General features: G+C 38.3%; 2 protein-coding genes across 7 annotated transcripts in view; one reads left to right on the top strand and one right to left on the bottom strand.

Moving 5' to 3' along the window:
• The first annotated feature begins 252 nt into the window (after positions 1-252).
• LOC134667901 (protein FRA10AC1 homolog) lies at positions 253-9,847 on the top strand. 3 transcript variants are annotated; one of them, XM_063525312.1, is made up of 5 exons: positions 259-380; positions 3,193-3,471; positions 6,949-7,108; positions 8,436-8,666; positions 9,188-9,847. In XM_063525312.1, exons 2-5 carry the CDS (start codon positions 3,199-3,201, stop codon positions 9,256-9,258), a joined length of 735 nt encoding a protein of 244 aa, XP_063381382.1. In that variant the 5' UTR covers positions 259-380; positions 3,193-3,198; the 3' UTR covers positions 9,259-9,847. The 3 variants fall into 3 exon arrangements, with proteins under 3 accessions (XP_063381380.1, XP_063381382.1, XP_063381381.1); XM_063525310.1 differs by lacking the exons at positions 3,193-3,471; positions 6,949-7,108; positions 8,436-8,666; positions 9,188-9,847 and adding an exon at positions 466-3,157 and having other exon boundaries at positions 253-380; XM_063525311.1 differs by lacking the exons at positions 3,193-3,471; positions 6,949-7,108; positions 8,436-8,666; positions 9,188-9,847 and adding an exon at positions 449-3,157 and having other exon boundaries at positions 266-380.
• Positions 9,848-9,880: 33 nt separating this feature from the next.
• LOC134667898 (cytosolic purine 5'-nucleotidase) overlaps positions 9,881-23,613 on the bottom strand; it is a 53,513-nt gene continuing 39,780 nt past the window's right edge. For all 4 annotated transcript variants that reach the window (XM_063525304.1, XM_063525303.1, XM_063525305.1 and 1 more), the window contains 8 exons: positions 21,273-21,419; positions 17,721-17,997; positions 16,791-16,965; positions 15,560-15,782; positions 15,098-15,245; positions 14,171-14,325; positions 13,763-13,862; positions 9,881-13,135 (listed from right to left, as the gene is read on the bottom strand). In XM_063525304.1, coding sequence (XP_063381374.1) covers positions 13,004-13,135; positions 13,763-13,862; positions 14,171-14,325; positions 15,098-15,245; positions 15,560-15,782; positions 16,791-16,965; positions 17,721-17,997; positions 21,273-21,419 — 1,357 coding nt within the window. In that variant the 3' untranslated portion in view covers positions 9,881-13,003. The remainder of the gene's footprint in view (positions 13,136-13,762; positions 13,863-14,170; positions 14,326-15,097; positions 15,246-15,559; positions 15,783-16,790; positions 16,966-17,720; positions 17,998-21,272; positions 21,420-23,613) is intronic.

Raw genomic sequence — 23,613 nt, 5'->3', positions numbered from 1 at the left:
AATGGCAACATTAATCTATGGTTGAATATACTTTTTCGGTGTGTCGATTGACCAAAGTAATTATGTATACGGTCAAACAATTTCTTTTTTCATGCTGAAACTAAAACTAAATTTTGAACGACTTATAAAATTATATTTTCAAAATCTAAAGTAAATTTCGTAAGTCTCCAAATTTTCTATTTTTAGAAACAAAATGTATAAGCATTTGTTTAAGTGCTGAACAGCTTTTAGCTATGCCCATGTTAAATGAAATGAAATGAATGACAAAGAGTCAAAGACGCATCCATAAAGAGCAGGAGAAGTGCAGTGCATAATATTTTTAGATGTAGATCATAGTGTCATCTGCTTATTTATTAATCCAAAACGCGTACTTATAAGAGGTAAATAATCAATTTTATTATTTTCACTTATTGGCTTATTTATTAAGGTTTCTAAATCTGGTAATCAGTGAATACTCGTTTGTAGGTTATAGTGGTGCGAGTAATATGCAGAACAACCCCCAGGAGCTTTCATGGCAGGCGATTCAGGCTATCGTGGGGGTGAAACTTCCTCCTAACGTGCTGCGATTCGATGATATTGGTTTCCACCTCGTCAAAAATTCGGTTTCTAGTGCCGAAGACTCCGATTCGGATGTGGAAATCGTCGAAAATGACTGGGAGTCCGACAACAACGCGTCTTCACGTCCAGACCACTCGGACAACGAAAAGATGTCCCCGGAGCGGGCGCCGAGCGAGTCGCCGGTTCTACATCTCGTAGAGCCCGACAATAACAATTTGACCAAAGACTCATTAGATTTTAGGAATTTTTTAGAGAAAATGGATACCAAAGAAGTTTCTGAAGGTGATCAAGGGTCCCAGGTGCAAAATGACGACGCCGATAGTTCTAATGGGAATGTAATGTCAATAGAAAACTACTTGGAGGTCACCCTGTCTACCGATTCTGAGGCTAGTCATATGTGTAGCCAATGCAACCAGATGTTTCCCAGTGAACAGCTGCTATCGGCGCACCACTGTAGCGCCAAACCCACCGAAGAAAAGAAATATCCATGTCATGTGTGCGCAGAAAAATTCCCTAGTTACTGGGAGCTAAGAAAACATATGAACAGTCACTTCCCTGGGATGTTGGACTCAAAATCTAGTTTCTGCCACCTCTGTCAGAAGGACTACACCAAAACAGGCTTCATGAACCATCTGCGTAAGCATACTGGTGAGAGACCATTTGTCTGTGAACTCTGTCACAAAGCATTCTCACAGTCAAGCTCACTCTCTATACACATGAAGTTCCATCTAAATGTGCGCAAACATGCATGCACAGTATGCGAGAAAAAGTTTGTAACTAAGAGTGAACTGTCTCGGCATATGACTGTGCATACGAAACAGAAGTCTTATTATTGTGGAGTTTGCGATAAAGCTTTTACGCGCTCCGACAATATGAAAAAACATGAGAAAACCCATGGGTGATGGGTTATTATGTATACTATGATTTTGAACTGTGTTATGCATCTGCCATGGTACCCAGACTTTTATATTTTCTGATATATTTCCAAGCGTATACCTCTTAAAGTTAAAATACCATGAAGGATGCATTTCACAGACAATTTTCCCATTCTCTAATTGCCAAAAACTTAGTCAAGTATGTTTGTTTATTTATAATTTGCATTGTTTTATACCAAATTGAAAAATCATGATCTAGTTCATAATTTAGTCATTATGGTGTGTTTATGCGAGTGTCCTCACTCTGGTGTGCTGCTGTAGTTGCTTTTGTTTAGGTTAAGGACTATTATTTATGCGATTTATATATGCATGTTTGGGATACTTTAGTTTATTAGGAAAATGCCTTTACAGGTGCTCTATATTAAGATCACACATATCTCAATCCAAAGTTGCCTTTTAGATATGATAAAGTGATATTAACTTGTGGGTAATATAGGTCAAATGTCCAAAGATTCCGATAGCCGTCAGCCTAATGTTTGCTTAAGATAGCTCAGGCCTATTGTGAAATGGGGTCAAGAGCACTAATCATTGTTCCTGTGTCTCTGAAAGAGCTTTAAATCTTTATATATTTTGTACATTTTCTAGAAGGTAATAAAAATATCACTTGCACTTTGAAAAGGACTCCCATGCCAAAATTTAGATAAGTATTTTTTATAAGTGACTCTTGTGTCTGTGTTGTAACCAAAGCAATAATATTTTTAATGTGCCTATTCTATGCATATGAATACCTTTTGTAAGGACAATACCAAATAATTTCTTAGAATATATTTATACATTAATGGATAACAATATTTACCACAGAAAATCATTAATTCGTAGTTTTAACCAATGTATTAATTAAAGGGGGATAAGTTTGCTAAATGAATGTTAATGAGAGAAAAAATATTGTAATGTTATCCCTTTCAAATGGTCTCAAGTAATTGTATTAATGTAAGCCAAGCCAAGTGAACAAGTAGAATGTTTAAAAATAGTTGGCAAATTTTTACCAGTTGGTGTAATTAAATTGACTGTCAAAGAAACACGCATCACATAATTATAATTTAATTCTAAAATTGTTTTCCACTGACTATGTAAGTATTTGTGGGCACACATTGGCTAGAAGTATTTATAAAAGGGTTGTTTTTACAAATATTGTCATTCAAATTCTTTTGCTACATAAAACTTGCCTTCAAGCGCCAAATAGATATTTAAATGAAATCCCAAAGATATTAGGTGTGTAGTTATTTTTACAATTGGCTATAAAACCAAAGCATTTTATATTTGTGCCACTCTTTCAATTAACTGGTTGTCAATATCTTATAATTAATTAGGAGAGAAGCGGTGGTTTAATTAGGCTTATAGATTTATTATATTTTAATATATTTATTGTATTTAAATATTTAGATGTTTAACTGCATGACTTGTTTATAGAATAAGGATTTAAAATTGAGCCAAGTGGAAAATACACAAAATCTACAAGACTGACAATAATATTCAGAGTAGATATTAACTGTGCACAAATATTTTATTTATTGATGTGACATCAATGCGCTGCGAGCGCGAATGCACCTTGTTGTAGACTCAACATGACAATTAGAAATAAGATCCGTTTGATATGAATTATAATACTGTTTTATTGAAAATGTAATAATCTTCGATTTTATTAAAGAGTTGTTTGTTTCAAAGGATCTTTTCTTTAATGCGTTTTCCCTTGTTCTAGGTTACAATGTCAGCGAGATTGCGTAATCTTAATCCGTATGAGCTACATAAGTACCTAGTTAACGTTTATTGTCTCAATAAGAAAGGCTCTACTACGGTGTTGGGTCGGGACACGTCCCGCGACCGGACCGACCTCGACGTCATCCGGGAGAACCACAAGTTCCTCTGGGAAGACGATGATGTTGCCGACACCTGGGAGCGCCAGTTGGCTAAGAAATATTATGACAAACTCTACAAAGAATACTGTATATGCGATCTAACAAGATACAAAGATAACAGAGTAAGTACTAGTTACACATTATAAATAGCAGCGGTCGTCAGGCTTCAATAGGATTTGTAATGATGTATATTTATCCTGTATTTTCAATATTATCTAATTAGCTGATTAGTTTGCATTCTAATTAACGTAAGATAATGATTTACATCCTGTATACTTAGCCTTGTTATGTGCCTGGCTTTTGTTTTATCGAGGGTCAATTAATTGTAATGTTCTTGTTATTTTACTTCGCTTAAAAACGGTAAACCAAATGGCTATCCATGAATAAGGCAACATTAAAGGTAATGTAAATTGAGTTCACAACAATAGTGTTTGCGTCCCCTAGCATTAAGGCTGGGGCCGCTCCCCTATGAACTATTGCCTTTTTTGCCCGCGAGACCTTTGTGTGATTTACTGGGGAGCGCAACAATGATCGCTGGCGCAGGCCGTAGTGCCTTTCGGACGAGCTAAATATAGAACAGGGGTGTCATTTTAGAAGATTAGCGAGTTGATAGCCGACACCACTGAAGCGAACCAGCATAAATACGCTCCGTTTTCGAATACGGATCCAGAGGTCACGTTACGCTGGTTTTTTAAGGGTCTACGTGTATGCGCTCACGCATGTGTTAGGAATCTGAGAGCATACAGCCGCTACTTTAAACAGTAACGCACATCTGTCGGTCGGCGCTTTGGATAAAGGATGTTACGAATCAATGGACGCAACCTGAATTGCTCGAGCGCGTACCCTCGCCTCCGCGCTATTATTATAACGTGCGCTAACGGAAACTTACAGCCTCCTTTTAATCGGTTTGTAACTATTTATAAGAGCTGTTTACCGATGTTCTTCGTTATTTATATAAACTGGTGATCGTAGGTATACTACCTACTACTGTTTATCTAGGTAAGAAAGTAATTAGTTTTGGTGTTTAATATTTATAGTAAGTAACTAGTTCAATAGGTACAGTCAACAACGGTATTATTTATTAACTAAATGGTCTGAAACATTCGTTTTCCCGGGAAGACTTGACTAGGCTAGTACATACTTGAAGTATTGGGAAAGCTTCTCCAGATTCAGGCCTACCTTTTAAATTTTCCACCCGTCATTAAGAGGACCATTTTTAATTTCTAACTATGTAGGTACCTATTAGGTAGAATCTGCTCGGAAAGAGAAGAGTCGTGGAATGTATTGTTACACATACATTCCACGACTCTTCTCTTTCCGCACAGACTCGTAAGTTTCCACTGAGTTTCGTTACTTATGATATTGGAGACGCATTGGTTGCACGCAGACGGTCGCTGAAGCACGAAGACAATGTGTATGAGAGAGAGCAAGGTTAGATACCTACTCTGAATTAGAATTAGGTAGGTAAGTAGGTATAGGTAATCGGTCTAATATAATATTTATAATTAAATTCACCTTATGGTGTAAGGCGATAAATGGGTTAGTAAAGGGCATTGACAAGTGCATAGGCTAGTGACAATTTAAACAAATACCAACCAATTATGTCCCTTTGGGACTCTACAGAGTTTTTCGAGTCTCGGTTTAGGTACATTTGTTCCAAATAAGTTAGTAGGTATACCTACTAACTTATTTGGAAGTATTAAGTAAAGTTTACGACTTCAGTTCAAGGCTTGGAATTAGCGCAGGCTCGAAAGAATAATTACTTAAGTAGGTACCTACCTACTAAAAGTTCTTATAATTCTGGTAGCAGGTAGTTGCGGTTTTCCTGCTGCAAGCCTGTTTTCTTGAAGTAATGCATGTACGTTGACATAGATATCTAGGAACTGGCCTTATGGGCAATAATAATGAGGCAGGACAGGGACCAGTACATTGGTGTGACACCGCTACAACGCGATTAGTTGACGAGTTCGCATCACGCACGCTATTGGTCGCAACTAGTTGCGTTAGACTGCACGGTTGGCTGGAATTCGTGACACCGCTGAACTAGTACCATTTTAGTGCCCTATAATATATCTACCTACAGTCTGTATCTAAGGTATTTAAATAAAAGTAAACAATTTGTAAATTTTCGGGTAGTTATAACATTTATTGGTTAACCAACCAAATACAAAACCGTCTCGATCAGTCACTGAACGACCTGACTTTAACCTACTTACATTATTTGATCATGTAATGTACTTACCTAATATTATTTAGCTAATAATAAGTACGATAATTCTATAGGACTTAGCTGGTGGCCTATGTAAACATTATGAATGTACCTAAATACCTGTCTTATATGCTTTATTGTGCGCAAAGCCAAAATACAAGAAACACTGATGTTATCTACAGAGACAATTAATTTCAACAAAGGCGAACTTATCCTCTTTATCTAAGTTATTATTTGGGTCTTATTCAATAATTTAACAGACCACCTATAAAATTAGGTTTTTTTATTTGCAGTAGGTACTAGGTACTTACCTATTAGAGGTAAACCTCTATTTATAAATAAATAGGTAGGTAGGTATGTATGTATTAGGAATTTATTAGCTTGTAATAATGTATTCCTATACAGGATAAAAATTATGGCTGTCCACTATCTGCTATCAGAGAATCCTTATGTATTTCGGACACGTCGCTCGTAGAGACCCGGATAGCTTAGAAAAGCTGATGGTAGTTGGTAATGGAAAGGTCGAAGGGGAACGAGGACGCGGTCGATCGCCTACTCAGTGGTCAGACTTGATAAAAACCATCACCGGCTTATTGCCAATACCTGAAGCTATTAAGACCGCCGAGGACAGGAACACTTGGAAAAGCATTGGTACATCGCGCAGGAAACTCTTCAAACTAGACACGACCTTCAGCAATGAAGACGCCGACTAAGAAGACACTGAGCATGACCTGACATGCTCTTGGGCGGTTTTTCTATAGTTTAAACTTTAAAAGGTTTTTGGTTGTCGTCCGTAGATAATAAAAAGTGCCTTGAACTCTGGTTTCCCCCTTTAATTTACTGTAAATAAGTAACGACGTAAAGTCTAATTATTTAATTAACAATCCCATAGCGTTTTGAAACAAAATAGGAAGAATCCACTTAAGTGGTTCATACTTGTAGTGTGTTAGCTACAGATCGAACCCGTGACCCCCTTGCCGCTCGGCCCCAACCCCAAACGCTCCGTTTTAATACCCTTTACTAGGTGATTAATACGAGGTCATGATCCTGAGAGAAGTAAAGTGAAGAAGATGGTCATACTTAACAAATTTTCCCATGACATCAGGAAACAGAATCAGCTATTCGATAAAAAAAATGCAAGAGCTCAGAGTAGCCGGACGCGTATGGAGACCGGGGTACTTTTCTCTCAAGGGAAAAGTTGTTCACTAAAGCCATTTAATCAATTTTGTCATTCCTGACAATAGCCTCGTTATTGCACCAAATACAAAAAAGTACAAATGGCGGCCTTAATACCTAATGGCATTCTCTACCAGTCAACCATCATAGGGCTAAATAGAGAAAATTTAATCATGCAGTTTGAAATGTTTGAATATATTGAATGTTGAACCAGGTTGCACTCCGTTGGCGAGTGGAGCGCGAGGTGATGGCCGGTAAAGGCCAATTCCAGTGTGGCAGCAAACATTGCACCAACGCCACTGGACTCCGATCCTGGGAGGTCAACTTCGCTTATGTCGAGGACGGGGAGAAGAAGAATGCCCTTGTCAAATTACGTAAGTTTTGATATGAAATGACCCCTCGTTCTGCCTAATGTTTTTAGTAAAAAACATTTTATTTTATATGGTTCTTGCTCGGGAATCCCGAACTTAAACATAAGTGTCCTAAAAAACTAGGTAAGTGTCCATAATTAAACAGAATACTAAAGTTCTTTAAACAATGCTTAGGCAGGCGTGGCTCACTCCGCGATTTCGTCGCTTTGCTACAGGTAGGTAAAAGTTCATCCGTCGTTCCTCACCAATTTTGGAGAAAGCCATAAGCCGCGCGTGGCGCTGTCGCCACCTAGCGGCCATATCTGGGCTGATCGTAACAGACGAGTTTTGTTACAGAGTGAGTCTTCTGTACCTAGTATACCTACTATTATTTATTCTGTGGCTTAGGCAGAACGAAGTTATTAGGTTGCTTATTACGGCGTTGATAGGTACCTAAAGCATCCTAATACCTACAGCAAGCCTTAATTTTTTGGAATTACTCAATGATCCTAAAAGAGGCTTGCGCGCCCCGGTTGACCGATTACCTATTTGCAAAGGCAGGCTATAAATGCTTCAGGTAAGCAGCAACAGCAAACTACCTTTACTAATAATGTAGATAGAGCATCTTCTTACAACGTATCTTAAACCCAAGCAACATATATGCCTTTTATTCCCACATGTAGAAATATCCCCGAAGCCTGTTTTGCAATCCACGACTGCTGCCAAAGGCTAAATTTAGTTCACCGCCCAAAGTAAGGACTTGCCACAACCTAACGCTGCCATTTGGCTCGCGTCCAGTTCTTTCTCTAAAAGTTTAAAGGCTTGTTGAACCTTATTTTTATAGGAATAAAGCAGCCTTCTGTTCACTCGAGTGTGAGGCACCGGCTGAGAATATAACCAGCCACGCTACGTAGGTCGCAACCCACTGAGATATTTATTTTTAGCTTTATTGTAGGTTGACTGAAATATCCAGAACCACGCGAAGAAGGTTCGGTTCGTTTATTAGTTTGGACGCTTTGTCTTTATTTTTGTGAAGATAATAAACTAATTGTAGGTATCTGTTTAGCCCAAAATGGTTGATTGGTATAAATGCCTCAAAGCAGTTAAACCCACAGTTTGTATTTGTTATTTTTTTGGGTTGGGCATGATATTTAAATAAATAAAAATATGTTCATTCTATAAATAATGATCCCTTAACCTAAATTATAGGCTCGTATTATCTTTTGTTGAAGAATTCTATTTTTTGTTCATAAAATACAATAACAGCTAGCTTTGGATAGAACAGTCAAGCATCAGGCACGGCTTTTCGAACGAAGTGATTGATTACCTACATTGGTATTTTTTTACCCAGGTTTGTGTCCAGAATGCTCCGAGAAACTGAACTATCGGTCAAAGAAGCGTGAAGTAAAAAGGTTGAAAAAGAGTCGTAAGAAGAAGAAAAAGACAAAAAATAAAGACTCTTCATCGGAGAAAGAGAGTAGCGACGAAGAAGAATCGAGCCCGCCTAGTGAGCCCGCGGAGCCGGCAGCTTCGACTAGCGCCGTCGAGGCGGGGGCTACGGACGGATCCTTGTGGAAGAAAGGTAAGGCACTGATAGTGAAGGGCTTGCTATTTTTGCAAAGATATTTGAGTTAATAAACTTAAATTTAAAAAATATATAAATAACTATGGTATGGTCAACTCCCACTTGACTAAAATGTTGACTAGGGGCTATTCATAAATTACGTCATTTCAAATTAGGGGGGGGTCTGCAATGGACATCGGATGACGGTAGCATGAAGTAGGAGAAAATGGGGTCATTTGAAGCATGATTTTTGGATAATTATAGGGGGGGGGGGGGTCAAAAATCGATGACGTAATTTATGGATAGCCCCCTAGGTACAAATTTCACAAAAAAAGAACGAATAGTTCCTAAGACAGTTTTCCTGTATCTTCAGTCGTTTCGGATTTCCCCATACAGCTAGTTCCACTTAAAAAAATACTCTGTATATACCTAGCTAGGTATAGGTATATGGACCCGACTTACACTCGCAACTACGTAGCGGGTCTTGGCTTTCAAAGAGTAAAAACATTTTTTTTAAACGTAATTGTAATTATTTTCAGGAGTGCAAGAAGTTGAAGAGAAATCCCGTGAAGAAGAATTCGCAGAGTATTTAGAAGACTTATTACTATAACGCCTACGGCTGGCTGTAAGCAACGTTGTCATTCCTGAGTTTCTGTTTAAGACTATTTGCAGCTTAGGACGATTCATGAAAGCTGGTAAAACGAATGGATAGGGTTTTGACTGCATACTCCAAACCTGTAAAATTGTAGATTAATCGTTAGCGTACATCTTGTGAAATAAATCGAAAACTACTAAACTTGACGCCAATAAGCAGGTGCTGCCCTCTACAGTTTATGAACGCTTCTTTACGCGGTGTAGGGTTTTCTATCTTGTCGACTAAATCGAAAGCCTTTACACAATTTACACACGCGTCGCGGCGCGACTCCCGCCAATAAACAGGGGGCTTCTATGTTGGAGTACCTAAGATTGATTTGACGGAATTTACATAACAATAAACGTTAATGTGCTAACTTAGGGTCGGTTGCATCAAACTGTTTGTCATCGTTAGAGTTCGCTAAATTTTATTGTATGGAAAGTCGCCGCGGCTCGCCGGGTGGCGTTGATCAGTCTGTCAAATGCTGATGGTGCAACTGGCACTTTAGTTCACTTCACTTACACGCCAGCTTTCCTGAAAAATCTGTTATTGTACCTATTATTTTATTATGTACTAAGAAAAAATAAACCACTTGTTATTTTCCATTTATTTATTTTTGCGATCTATAATTTCTACATTTGTGTAATTAGTAAAAAGTGGAATTACTATCCTTAGATACAAAACATCCCTCGTTTAAACGTAATATTATGCTACATTCGAATAATAGCTATTTGTTCCTATAGATTACTTAAAAAACAATCAAACTTAAATATTACATAAAGTAAACGCAATGTCAACACAAATAAAATGTCAACGATTTAACAAAAACTTAGCTTAGCTTAAATAAAGTGGCCTAAGAATTTACAATAATTCGTATCTTACAAAAATGTAAAAACAATTTTAATAGCAGCAATCAAAGAAATGCGAGTATGGTAAACAGAACATTGTTAAAATTATAGCCTCATAGAAACTACTAACTCCTATTTACAGCTATAATCAACAACTTTTTAAATCCCTGTTCCATAAAAATGTAACGATACTCGCCACTGGCAAAACTAGTATTTACTATTATTTTTTTTACAGGGAAAGTTTGCACAACCACACATCGTATTTAACCCGTTAAATCAGCACGCATAGGGAATATTTTTCCAAATGTTAGCCGTACCGTTTGCCTTGCCTTTGCCTTTGTTCAAGGGGTTAAATATTGTCCTACGTCTATTTAAAGAATTCGCATTCACAATATTAAGGTTGGAAAGCATTTTAATTCATGGGTAATTTTGAAACTAATGACACTTTTACAATCTTAAGACTGCTGTTATTTGCCATAAATCTAAAGTATCCTCGAGTTAAAATACTGCCTAACCTTAAACACTATTTAAACTCGTAAAAAAACTACATATGTGTCGTTCTCAAGTAAAAGGTACCACATTGACGCTTGCGATAAGGACGCTCTGACAGGTTATTCGTAATAATTCGTATTCGTATAAAGACAAGCAAATTTCGTCTATATGGTAAGCGAGAAAGTGGTACCTTTTGCTTGAAAACGTCACACATCAGTAACTCAAGCATTTCAACATTAGATTACGCGATCAATATGAACAAGACTAGTCCTTTCACACAAAAAATGGCCCCTAAATCTAAATGTTGACCGCTAAAATACAAATGGCGGTCGAATATCTATTTATATAACTAATAACGTAATAGCACCCACAAGCTTACAGTATAACTACAACTGGGTACTTATTACAAATCACAATACATCATCATCACCAGAATCAGACTTTTCCATTGCGGGAAAAAATATTTAAATTACAATTTTAAACGGACTAATAAGGAATCACCCTTACCGACTATAATAATTGAACGCCACTGTGATGGCAACAACAGCTACGGAGACAAAAGATTTTTTTTTTCTTTTTTTTCAAATAGTGTTTAAAACCATGGTCACTCTACTTATTACTAATTTTCGACACTCATTGTAGTGACAAGTAAGGTGACCAAACTTTAGGGTATTTTTGATAATAATTATTGAAATTATTTCTAACACCAGAATTAGAATAGGTATCAAGCCCTAGTATTTTTTATTTTACTAAATAACTCTTATTGTTGTTATGAGGTAATATTTTTACCTATCAAACTATATATATATCAAATCAAGTCAAAATGTTAACCCTTTTCCAAGCATAATACGATTTATCGACCGCATACGCGCCAATAAAATTTCAACTTTAGCATTCAGATATAGGATTCAATTTATATTGCACTTTCGGGAAATAATCATCTTCAGATGAATCATCAAAGCTGGATTAATTGGAATATATTTGGATTTCTTGTGAAAACCTTGTAGACTGGTGCGGCCCGGAAAAGGATTAAACCGAACCGAATTACCAAACGACACTTAATTTTAACCTTTTGAACGCCATAGACGGCAATTGACGTCAACGAAAAATCGTGACAACGACGCCAATGACGGCATTTCACGTCGATCGTTTTTTGATGAAAATCTACTGAAAAACACCCCACTTTTAGGTTGGCATTATTCATTCACAAAACTAAATTTTACCGCCGTGGCGTCAGTGATGCGCCGTTTGGCGTTCAAAAGGTTAATCATTACACATAACTACATAAGTATCGTTTGTAATTCGAGATGTTATTTTGTAAAATTACATTAGTCTAATCAGACTATCAGTGTTGAGCTAAAAGCACTATACATAGAATGATTGACAAGTGTTTAAGGCAAGTTCGAAAGTCACAGACTACTAAATAAATAGACGCTTCAAAAAGAGTTTCCCGCTCTCATGTAGCACAGATTTTTTTATACACTTTGAATGTCTATTATTCTAGTTGTCTGTGGTTAAATATCTGAAAATATTAGTTGATGTAGAATTAGAACTCTAATAAGGAGCTATTTTCTTTAACAACATTGAGACAATTTTACGGTTAAAAGGTTGAGAAATATGTGGAGATCACCATCTAAGCATGGTAGTGATTGCACAATGCACGAGTCTCGAAATCTTTTAACGTTAGTAAGTATTAAAAAGAAAACGATGCATCACTTCTGCATAAACTCTACCATACTACGACCATATTGAAGAATTCGGTTTTATGTATTAATTATGTAGTTAGATTGTAGAGACTGGTGTTATATCAAACGCGCACGCGGAATTATTTGCATATTCCACAACCTCTCAAGTTATTCGTTAAGGGTATTCCATCTGTCTAAAACTCGGAGTAATGTCCAAAATGTGAGTCGCGATACACATTGGACAAAGCAATTGGATAGGTGGAATACCCTTAGACGTATTCGGCCGTCCTGACGTAAAGTAGGACACGTGTGATCCTCCGTCTACGTTAAAATTGTATACTGTGTAATGATATTCGGACGTCGAAAGTCACTCGATTCCGGACGTGACTCCTGTCCGTTCCCACGACCTCTCGCCGCCTTATAATAAAATTACGCCACATATTTGTGCCCTTGGGATACGACAGATTTAGGGTCGGTTGCACCAAACTGTTCGTATCGTTAGAGTTCGCTAAATTTTTATGTATGGAAAGTTTCATAGTGGCGCGCCAGCTGACGTTGATCAGTCTGTCAAATGTGGTCGGTGCAACTGGCCCTAAGGCCGCTCGGCCATTCCGACGGGAGCGAGACCCCGCGTGTTCTCGCTGTTCAGTGTTCGGTCCGTACCGTTGGATGTGTTGGTGAGCGCTGGGCCGGGGTTTATTTGTGCTTGGCCTGGTCGTCGTCGTCGGAGCAGTCCTCGTCGTGCGTGTGCGTGAGCTGGCGCGGCGTCTCGGGCCGCGCGTGCGGCACGTTGGCGCCCGACGCGCTCGCCGCCAGCGGACGCACCTCCTGCCATCACAAATTGCATTAGGTAAAATAGGTATGTAAATAGGGCTTGCATTGCAAGCTTTTACTTTTTTTACACTAAGCTTAACGCATATACAGGGTAATTTTTGGACCGATAGCCATATAGTGCGAGGTGGTTAGGTAGGTGATACTGAACAGCTTTTTCTATGGGACCAACCCCGCAATTCCAAAAAGAATATTGGCCTTCCCATAGAAAACGTCGACATCCACTCGACCAAAATTTATAAACCTGCCAAAAAAAAATTTGTGATTTCGGAGTTATTCCCATAGAAAAAATTGTTAAGTATGGCCTACTTAATCACCTCGCGCACAATAGGGCTAATGCTCTAGTTTCCTACGATAGCGGTGCCGTCATATAGCGGAAGTCTCCATACAAACACTACGACATTCATATTTAGCCGTATTATTTAGTATGGAGACGGGCGCTATATGACGGCACCGCTATCCTAGGAAAACCGATGTTAACGGTCCAAAAATGATCCTGTATAAACGTCATGCCGTTCCGTGCCGATAGGATACAGACAATATGAAGGCCTCTCGAATGTACGAAATGGGAAAAGCTGGTAAATACGTAAGTCGTAATGAAATTTTGTCAAAACATGATAGTACCTTAGCGTCCTTAGTGTCCAAGTAGTTAGAGCTATGTTCGTCGATGTCGTCGCCCACCGACGCCACGCTGTAGGCGCGCACGGCGCTCGGGTGCCGGGACCTGTACACATTCATCCATTATTAGGGCTTTTAAATAACCATTTTCTTCTGATTTAAGCTATAAAACTCAAACTTTAATATAGAAGGTACTTTTCCACGAGGAATAGGCAGCGACAATGGGAACGAAAGGTCCGATCGCTATGTCTCGCTCCAACCTATGGATATCGCTGCCACCGTCGCAAGTCGCATGTTGTGGCCGAGCCATAAGGCATGCTGATGAGGTGAGGTAATGGTAACCTGTCGCGTACAGGTCCGCGTATCTCACCACCGTAAGGCAGGCTGGTATACATGAGGTGTGGTAATGGTAACCTGTCGATGGTAGGCGCCTCCAGGGTGAAGCGCTGCTCGTGCGCGACGGTGGACTCGTGCGGCATGAGCATGGCGGGCGCGCGGAACATGTAGCAGAACGGGTAGTACATCAGGTTCAGGAACGACGCCGCGTACAGGTCCGCGTATCTCACCACCTGCAACCACAACACTTTACCGATCACATCAACACGGTACGGGTTATTTTTACAACCGACAGGGAAGAAATATTCAAATCAACTATGATCATAATCTTTATTGTTTGTGAGAAATGTAAGGATGTTACACATCATCAGTGTTAGTTAGGCCTAAGGTGTAACCACATTTGTTAACACAGAACGTCAGAGAATAAAAGAGCGCTAACATATCAATCGGAAAGGAATGTGACGAAAAAAATTCGGTTCCAATCACATCCGTGCTGAATTGATCGGGAAAGAGCTTTGGCAGCTCCAAGCGTGATAGCTTAAACTCCCGAATGAGAAAGGGAGGAGTCATATTGACTATAGGGACCGGTTTCTCATCGTGTTTATATATTTAGGTTTTAAAGCCATGTGTAAAGCAAACCTCACATAAAATCTTGCCTGTGATGAGAAGGTCTGTCTGGAATCAGAGCGGAACAACTAATTCAAGCATACCCTGACATCACAGATCGCCATTCACAAGTTCTAATGTCCGGTTTCTTTGTTTACCCACAACTGCATGGCCAATTAAATGTATGAATGAATTCCATCCATAATGTGTCCATCTAATTTTGCACTAGGTACATGTTGCAGAGCCGTAGAGCAAACGTCACATACATACAACCATACCTGTGATGATAAAGTCTATCTTGAACCAGAACGGAACAGTGAGCCGAACATGCAGTAGGCAAAATCCGACCTGTATGAATTGTAGAGTCATATGTAGAGCAAACTTCATATAAAATCTTACCTGTGATGAGAAGAATGTCTGTCTGGAACCAGAGCGGAATAGTGAGCCGAGCATGCCATAGGCGAGGTCCATCTTGTGCGTAACGTCACGGATCGCCATCCGCAGTTTTGAAATGTCCGGTTTCTCCTTTGTGCTCGAGTCCAAGTCTCTGAAAAGTGAAAGTTAAAATTGAGTTTCGGTTTTCGTTTACATGGAAATTAATAAGTTGATAACTTACAGCAACTCATCATCCAAACTTTCCTGTAAGCTTCACCAGCCAAGAGCAAAGTAGAAGATGACAGGGCAATAAAAAATTGTGTGGGGGATAAAATTTGCCTATTGTTTGTATATTGATTTAACTAACACGATTTTCATGGCCTATTTATTCTTGCCTTTAAAATGTGTGTTTAAAAATCAGTTGGGATGAGGGTGGAAAGGTATGGTATTGTCCAGCATACGACATATTCAGAAAATTTGACTCACTTGTACATATCTCCAAGTTGCACGTCCAGACTCTGCAGTTGCGCGAACAGCTGGCACTTGTCCGTCCAGACATGCAGCTCCTGCACTAGTTCGGGCACGATGAGGAAAGTGCGCCAACCGCCGATCTTCTTGGACTTGAGGATGTCGCCGAAAATGTGGTCACCGATGTACAGCACGTCCTTGCCTTTGGCACCGATGAGGACGGTGAACACGTCGCAGGAACCTGGAAATATAAGAAAAATAATTTTATTTTTTTAATTAAAATATATCAGTTTGATGAAATGTAAATCATATTCAATCGAAACATAGCTGCGTCCTTTTTGTTTCATTAAATATACAAACAAAACAAAACCAACTATATTTCCTAAACTATACGTTCAAGTTTCAGTGTTCAATTTTGGAATTTCATTTGTATGGCTGTGCCTAAGAAGGATTAATATTGGCTGGTTTACTATTACCATTGTTTGTCCAATCCAAGTTCCATTTTATATTTTTGCGACATCAACATTCAAGTATGACAGCCATTATGCCATAGTTCTATGTGTGTACCTACAGGTACAGTGAAGTAATCTTAGTATGGCCGGCGATTAGTTCGCCCGAAATATGCTGAGGTCACGTGTTTATGTAGTGGGAACTATATCACTCGTCAGGCTGATACCACGTTAAGATATAACGAGGTGAATAACTGCTTGTGTGGCTACTGATAAAATGCGCGAACACAACACTATGTTACTCCTAAACTCTTCTGAGAATCGGTTTCAACTGGACTATTATGTCTTTGGAACTTTTATGTACCTAACTTAACTTATTGTATATTATTTAAATTATTTCACTTCACATAGCTTCACATATTTGAGTTATACCGGCTAATCATATTTGCCCAAATAATTACCAGCCAACAAATCACACAAAATACGAATAATAATTTGTACAACTAAACGATATTTGGTAAATCGACGCTACGAATGCTATGATAATCATATTTGTAAATTTAAACAGTAACTTTTACAAAAAACTACTAGGAGCAACGGTACTGCTTATTTGTTTGACAATTAAGCTAAAATGACTAAGAAGTACCTCCAGAGTAAAGAGTCCCTCATGCAAAGGCCCGACGTGGTGGCCCGTCCTTGTGTCGACCTGCCGTAGGGTTGTGCCTTCGTCGAAGAAGAGTGGCTTCTTAGCGATAACCTTGTCTTATTTGCCATATTAAATGATATAACCAAGCAAGTACCTCCAGAGTAAACGAGTCCCTCATGCAAGGGCCCGACGTGGTGGCCCATTTTGAGCGCGCCGGTCCTTGTGTCGACCTGCCGTAGGGTTGTGCCTTCGCCGAAGAAGAGCGGCTTCTTCGCGTCAACCACTATGTAGTCGAAGTACGTCCGCCAGTTTCTGTGGGGCTCGCCGGGCTACAAAACAATAGGGGTATTTATATCATAATTTTATCAAGACTGTAAATTTGTAATGTAACACCAACCGACCTGTAGATTGGGAGAGCCTTTTTTTCTTGGCAACAAGGACTACAAATGTTCATTTAATTGTGTCAATGTATAGCGTAGAATTATGAAAAGCAGTCGTAGATCTAAATAAGAAAGTAATTTCTGGAAAAAGGTTCAAATTACGCGTCTTATGACCCGTAAAGTCTTATTTACATATACAATCTTTTTTTCGTATGAAGAAACGAATCATATTTATGTATAGCATGCGTCATTCGTCTTTAACTCGGCTTATAGATTAACGAATTTTTCAACGATGTATAAATATGAGTTACTTACATATTTTTAGATATCAATATGAAGTAAACCGTAAACAAGTTATTTTCGGACAAGACTGTCGCAAGGGAGTTAATACGAATGTTGACTAGTTACTCGCATGTACGATAATAAGTTGTCGATATAATATGATTCCAGCCGACTTAAGTTACCTATAATAAAATTTTAGGTCCCCGTGGATGTCGAATTGTAGACAGGGTAGGTGTACGTACAACGTTCTTGAACATCTCGGAAAAATACCGGGACGTCACACACGCTAAATATGTATTATACTACATATAAGATTTAACTAACTTTACTCTGTACATATATATTATGCATATAGTCTGCCTCGTTGTTCCGAGAAGCTCCGAGAACACAATAAGTTGAAGTTTAGTATGGTTTAAAATTACCTTCGCGCCATACGGGAAATCGAACAGATACGTCATGATCTTGTCTGTAAAGTTGTAATCGCTGTTCGTCAGTATGAACAGCTTGGCCCCACTCTCCTGGATCCTAGAGAGGAACATTGGCAGACGCTCGTCCCTCTTCAGGTACAGGTCTAAGTTCTCTGTGGTCTTCTGTTTGAGGTCGCCGTGGATGTGGACGTAGTCGACGGCGTTGCGGACGTCTTGGAAGATGGATTTGTAGGACATAGCTAGGTCTCCTGCGCGCACTCCCGTCTTCTCTCTGTAAAGGATTTAGTAAATTAGTATAATTGAGACTCGACTGATTATTGGCCTAATCTCGCTGAGAAAATGTTTACGAGTGGCCTGTATTTTACATAGTCGGTTATGATAGGCATCATAAATGAATGATCAGAATGTTTCACATATTTAGTACAATCGGACATATTGATTTCCTTTTTCTTAAATTCATCGCGTAAAATATTAAAAAAAACCGGGCAAGTGCGAGTCGGACTCGCGCACGAAGGGTTCCGTACCATAATGCAAAAAAAAAAAACGGTCACCCAACCAAGTACTGACCAAGTACTGACCACTCCCGACGTTGCTTAACTTTGGTCAAAAATCACGTTTGTTGTATGGGAGCCCCATTTAAATCTTTATTTTATTCTGTTTTTAGTATTTGTTGTTATAGCGGCAACAGAAATACATCATCTGTGAAAATTTCAACTGTCTAGCTATCACGGTTCTTGAGATACAGCCTGGTGACAGACGGACGGACGGACGGACGGACGGACGGACGGACGGACGGACAGCGAAGTCTTAGTAATAGGGTCCCGTTTTACCCTTTGGGTACGGAACCCTAAATAGAGGTATTTTTAGATCACCAGGTGTGCAGATATGTTACATATTTATATTAGTAGGTATGTTACATATAAACTAAAAAGGAAACATATGGCATAATAAGCTTTAGCCTTGACATGGTTAATATTGTAAAGTTAAAATATAAAATGTGAATCGTATACCTACTCTGCATTTCAAATATAAACATGTAAATAGAGAACTAGCAATTAGCATATAACATTTATCCTTATGACAGTTAAAATAGCATCGCATTGATCATGATCTGAACAACACCTTAGCATATAAACTTTTTTACACTAGTCAAATGTAACAAAATAAAAATCCCTTAAAAGTATTCGACTAACAAGCACCTTGACAGACAAAACCGGAGTAAAGGTCAGCGAGTATTGTTGTTTAGTTTCAAGTTCAAGTACATTTTATTGATAAAAACTGTGAAAAATACGATAAAAAGTGTTTTGAAAAGTATAATATATTTTAACCTCTGGCAAAGAGTAATACAGTCAATACAGTGCGGTCTAAATATTTAATAGAATTCTCTAAATAAATAAAGCTGTATGACCTTTATTATCAAAGTAGAGCTGCGTCGTTAAATCATATCTAACGCGTAGCGGCAAAAGAACAATAGTCTCCCTTGCTGACCCATTTATGTTTGCCATTAAAGGCAAGTTAAAATCGTATTTAGAATTATAAAATTAGTCCGTAAGGCACAACTCGAGCGCGTGTTAAAGCTGTTAGGAAAGTTCTAGCGTCGTGTCGATTGACCTAAATCGTTTACACGGGATCGCGGCGTGACTTATCGACACTAAGACGAATGTTTAAGGAGTGGGGACACGCTATGTGCGACCGGTATTATAAAATTAGCCTGTAAGCTGCAACTCAAACGAATGCTAAAGCTGTTAGGAAAGTTCTAGCGTCGTGATGATTGACCTAAATCGTTTACACGGGATCGCGGCGTGACTTATCGACACTAAGACGAATGATTAAGGAGTTTGGACACGCTATGTGCGACCGGTATTATAAAATTAGTCTGTAAGCTGCAACTCAAGCGAATGCTAAAGCTGTTAGGAAAGTTCTAGCGTCGTGATGATTGACCTAAATCGTTTACACGGGATCGCGGCGTGACTTATCGACACTAAGACGAATGATTAAGGAGTTTGGACACGCTATGTGCGACCGGTATTATAAAATTAGTCTGTAAGCTGCAACTCAAGCGAATGCTAAAGCTGTTAGGAAAGTTCTATAGGGTCGTGTTGATTAACCTAAATCGTTTACACGGGATCGCGGCGTGACTTATCGACACTAAGACGAATGTTTAAGGAGTGGGGACACGCTCTGCATAGGGTATTAGGTATTTATTCTACTATATTTGCAATGTTACGACATTTGATATATGTATTATGACTACCTACTTCAACTATATGGTTTGAAACAGGGTGGTTCACCCGGAGCATCGGCACTTTTCACAAAAATGTCATTTGTAAAGGGGCTGTCAGTTTAAAAAAAAATATGTGTAAATTCTTTGTAATACTCACGTTGGGGTTAAAAACCTTAAACTTATGAGTGAATAAATATAAAGTTAGGCCGAATTTGGAATAATATTTGATACAATATTGCCCATGTAAACTTTCACTTTGTTTTTTTATACAGGTATGTTACCATTTAGAAAGAACGTAGTAGAGACCCAAAACCTATTGATGACTTTCAAGACTGTAACAGGTATTAAATTTTGTCAACTCAATAAAGCGGCCCCTAATCTAGAGCGGAAGCTGAGTAATGGAATAGCTCGCATGCCGATATTATGCAACAATGAGCCTGGTCCGGTCTGCCCACGCACTTCCCAATTATGCCGTACCTGGGAGCGTGTCTAGTGTGGATTGAATGTCCGTTGCCTAATCGGGTAAACTTATAACAACGCCGAAAGTTAAACAGTCACGAAACACGTAACTAAACTTGTAAGTAGAGACAATTTCCGTATTGAAGTGAGTACGCAATGTTGACATAGGGTAATTTGCCAGTAACTGGACACTGTTAGTAATTGGCCACCACATGAATTCTATTCACCTATAAACATTCATTTTAGTATAAGGTTTCAATAACTGGCCAGCCTTCAATAACTAGCCGCCTTATATATACTAAAATAAATTTTGTTTATAGGTGAATAGAATTCATTTTTAGTTTAGGTCGGCCAGTTACTAAAACCGGCCAGTACGTAAAATAACTATAATAGAAAATTTCATACGCCAACGCCAAACTAACATAGGACCGGTACCTATATAAGTGTCTATTCCCGTAAAATATACATTTATTTATTTAAGCTTAGAAGAAGTACAAATGGCGGACTTAATGCCAGAAGGCATTCTCTACCAGTCAACCATGGGCTAAACCGAAAGATCTACATTATAGCCCGCCACAGAAATGCATTTTGAATTCTGTCTTTCAGCACTTGAAAATTGACTTTTTGGACACAAAATGTATCGAAATATAAGGTCCGAATTGGACTTTTTAGCGACGCGCTACAATACTATTTACATATATATCTATACATATAATTATATGTAGATAGGAAAGGTACGAGTGCCTGCGTGTTAGCTACTCTTCCTTGTCATAATGGTGATTGATGGATTGCATATACATATAATTTTTAGACTGGCCATGATAAAACAAAGCACACACACATACATATAATATGTCGCTTACCTGCTGTAGTCCTTGGAATTAGTGAAGAAGTCAATCAAACAGGCGATTAGATACGTCTCGGGCAGGTTGAATAGCGTGTTCAATACGTAAACTCGAGACTCGTCTAATGTCAAGAATTTATTTGGATACAATTCGTATACTTGTGAACTGAAAGAGAAGTCAATGTATTAGAATGTGGAAATAAGAAAACTGGATGTTAAAGTATGAAATTGCCGTTTAGTATTTATCATTTTGATAACATTTTTTTTTTATTATGAATGGGCTTACTCATGGCCACAGACTAGCCGAGGCGTAGACGTGGCCTACGATGGAGCAAGCTCGCCCAGAAGGTGCCTGTTCACTCTTGATTTGAAGGTTGCCGGGTTATAAGAACACGGAAATATAGACGCCGGCAAGGAATTCCATTCCTTGGCAGTGCGCATAAGGAAAGTAGAAGCAAAGCGCTTCGTGCGAATTGGTGGAATATCTACCAAGTAAGGATGGAAACCGGCCGTGCGTCTAAAAGTCCGATGGTAGAATGGGGACGGTGGAATGACATTTGCGAGTGTTAATCAAATAGTTAATTCATTTACGTATTATAAAATAAAATAAAATAAAATAAAAATAGCCTTTATTCCACCATAATTACATTTTTTTTTTTTTTTTTTACATTTCCTTTGCATGCATAATTACATTTTTAGTTGCATAATTATTATATTATTTCATTTTGTTGTATTTAAAATATAGAATTGTATAAGATACTAGTATAGGTATTATTCATAAAATATAAAAGATTCAATTTGACATTCAATTTCGATTCCATTTCCATTATCTATTTTTATCACAGTCATTTACATTTAAAGCTATTTTTACTATTATATCTATGAAATATATCATATTAATATTGTAAATTTATTAATTACCAGTACCTACTAAACATAAATTTCAAAAACTTAATTTAACTATCCTTCATTAATTATGGAAGTCGCCTCTTTGGCGTAGGCCTCCCCCAGTGTTCTCCATGTGTCTCTATCTTGAGCTACTCTTCTCCATACTGTTCCACAACGTTTTTTGAATATGTCTGCCCATCGTGTCTTTGGGTGACCTTGCTTTCGTGTTCCTTTTTCTTTTGGTGGGGTCCATTCTATGATTTTCCTTGTCCATCTATTGTCGTTTATTCTACTAATATGTCCAGCCCACTTCCATTTCAATCTTCGTATTCTCTCTATGATGTCAGTTACTTTAGTTTTCTTTCTTATATAATCGTTTCTTACTCGGTCTGATATTCTAATTCCTAGCATACTACGTTCCATCTTTCTCTGTTCTATAGCTAGTTTTGATTCATGTTCTTGTCGTAGAGCCCATGTCTGGCAGCCATATGTTAGACAAGGCAGAACTGCAATTTCGTATAATTTTCTTTTTGTATTAATACATATCTCCTTATTTTTCATGATTTCTCGTAAGCTCCAGTACTTTCCCCAAGACAGGGCAATTCTACGTTTTATGTCTTTATCAGTCTGTTCTTCAAAAGATATTAACTGGCCTAAATATATATATTCTTTGACATATTCTATTTCCTTGTCATCTACGTAGATTCTTCTCTTTGGACCATTAGACATAATTTTTGTTTTCGAAGTATTTATCGATAAGCCAACTTTTTTACTTTCCTTCACTACGTCTTGTAACATTTCTTCTAGTTGGTTAGGATCTTCGGCAAAAATTACAATATCATCCGCGAAACGTAAGTTGTTTAGGTATTCTCCATCAATTTTTAGTCCTTTGTTGTCCCAGTTAAGATTTCTAAAGATCATTTCCAGCACTGAACAAAATATTTTTGGGGATATTGGATCGCCTTGACGAACACCTTTTTTAATGGGGAAAGCTCTTCCTTCCCTTTCTAGTTTGATCTTTGCTGTAAGGTTTGCGTACATGTTATACAGTAGTTCTATGTAATGCTCTTCTATTCCTTGCTGTGCTAGTGCTTCCCAGATTGCGACATGTTCTAATGAATCAAATGCTTTCGTAAAGTCAATAAAGCATAGATATATAATTCTTCTATATTCATTTGATTTTTCCACAATCTGTGTGACAACCTGTATGTGGTCTGTGGTTGAGAACCGTTTACGAAACCCGGCTTGTTCTCGGGGTTGATTTTCATCCAATTTCTTCGTAAGGCGGTTCAATATGATTTTTGAGAATATTTTATACATATTGGACATTAGACTTATCGGCCTATAGTTCCCTAGATCGCCTCTGTCACCTTTTTTATGTAACAAGGTTATTGTAGACTGTGACCATTGTACAGGAATTTCTTTGCTAAATAAGATGTTGTTAAACAGTACCTGAAGCGGACGTCTTAGGG

The sequence above is a fragment of the Cydia fagiglandana genome, chromosome 10 (assembly GCF_963556715.1).
Source record: "Cydia fagiglandana chromosome 10, ilCydFagi1.1, whole genome shotgun sequence".
NCBI lineage: Eukaryota > Metazoa > Arthropoda > Insecta > Lepidoptera > Tortricidae > Cydia > Cydia fagiglandana.
Note: the sequence above shows the minus strand (reverse complement) of the source record. Positions and strands in the feature narration are given on the sequence as shown.

What these genes read in the sequence shown, in the direction of transcription:
- LOC134667901 (XM_063525310.1), top strand. Translation starts at nt 486, where the DNA reads ATGCAGAACAACCCCCAGGAGCTTTCATGGCAGGCGATTCAGGCTATC.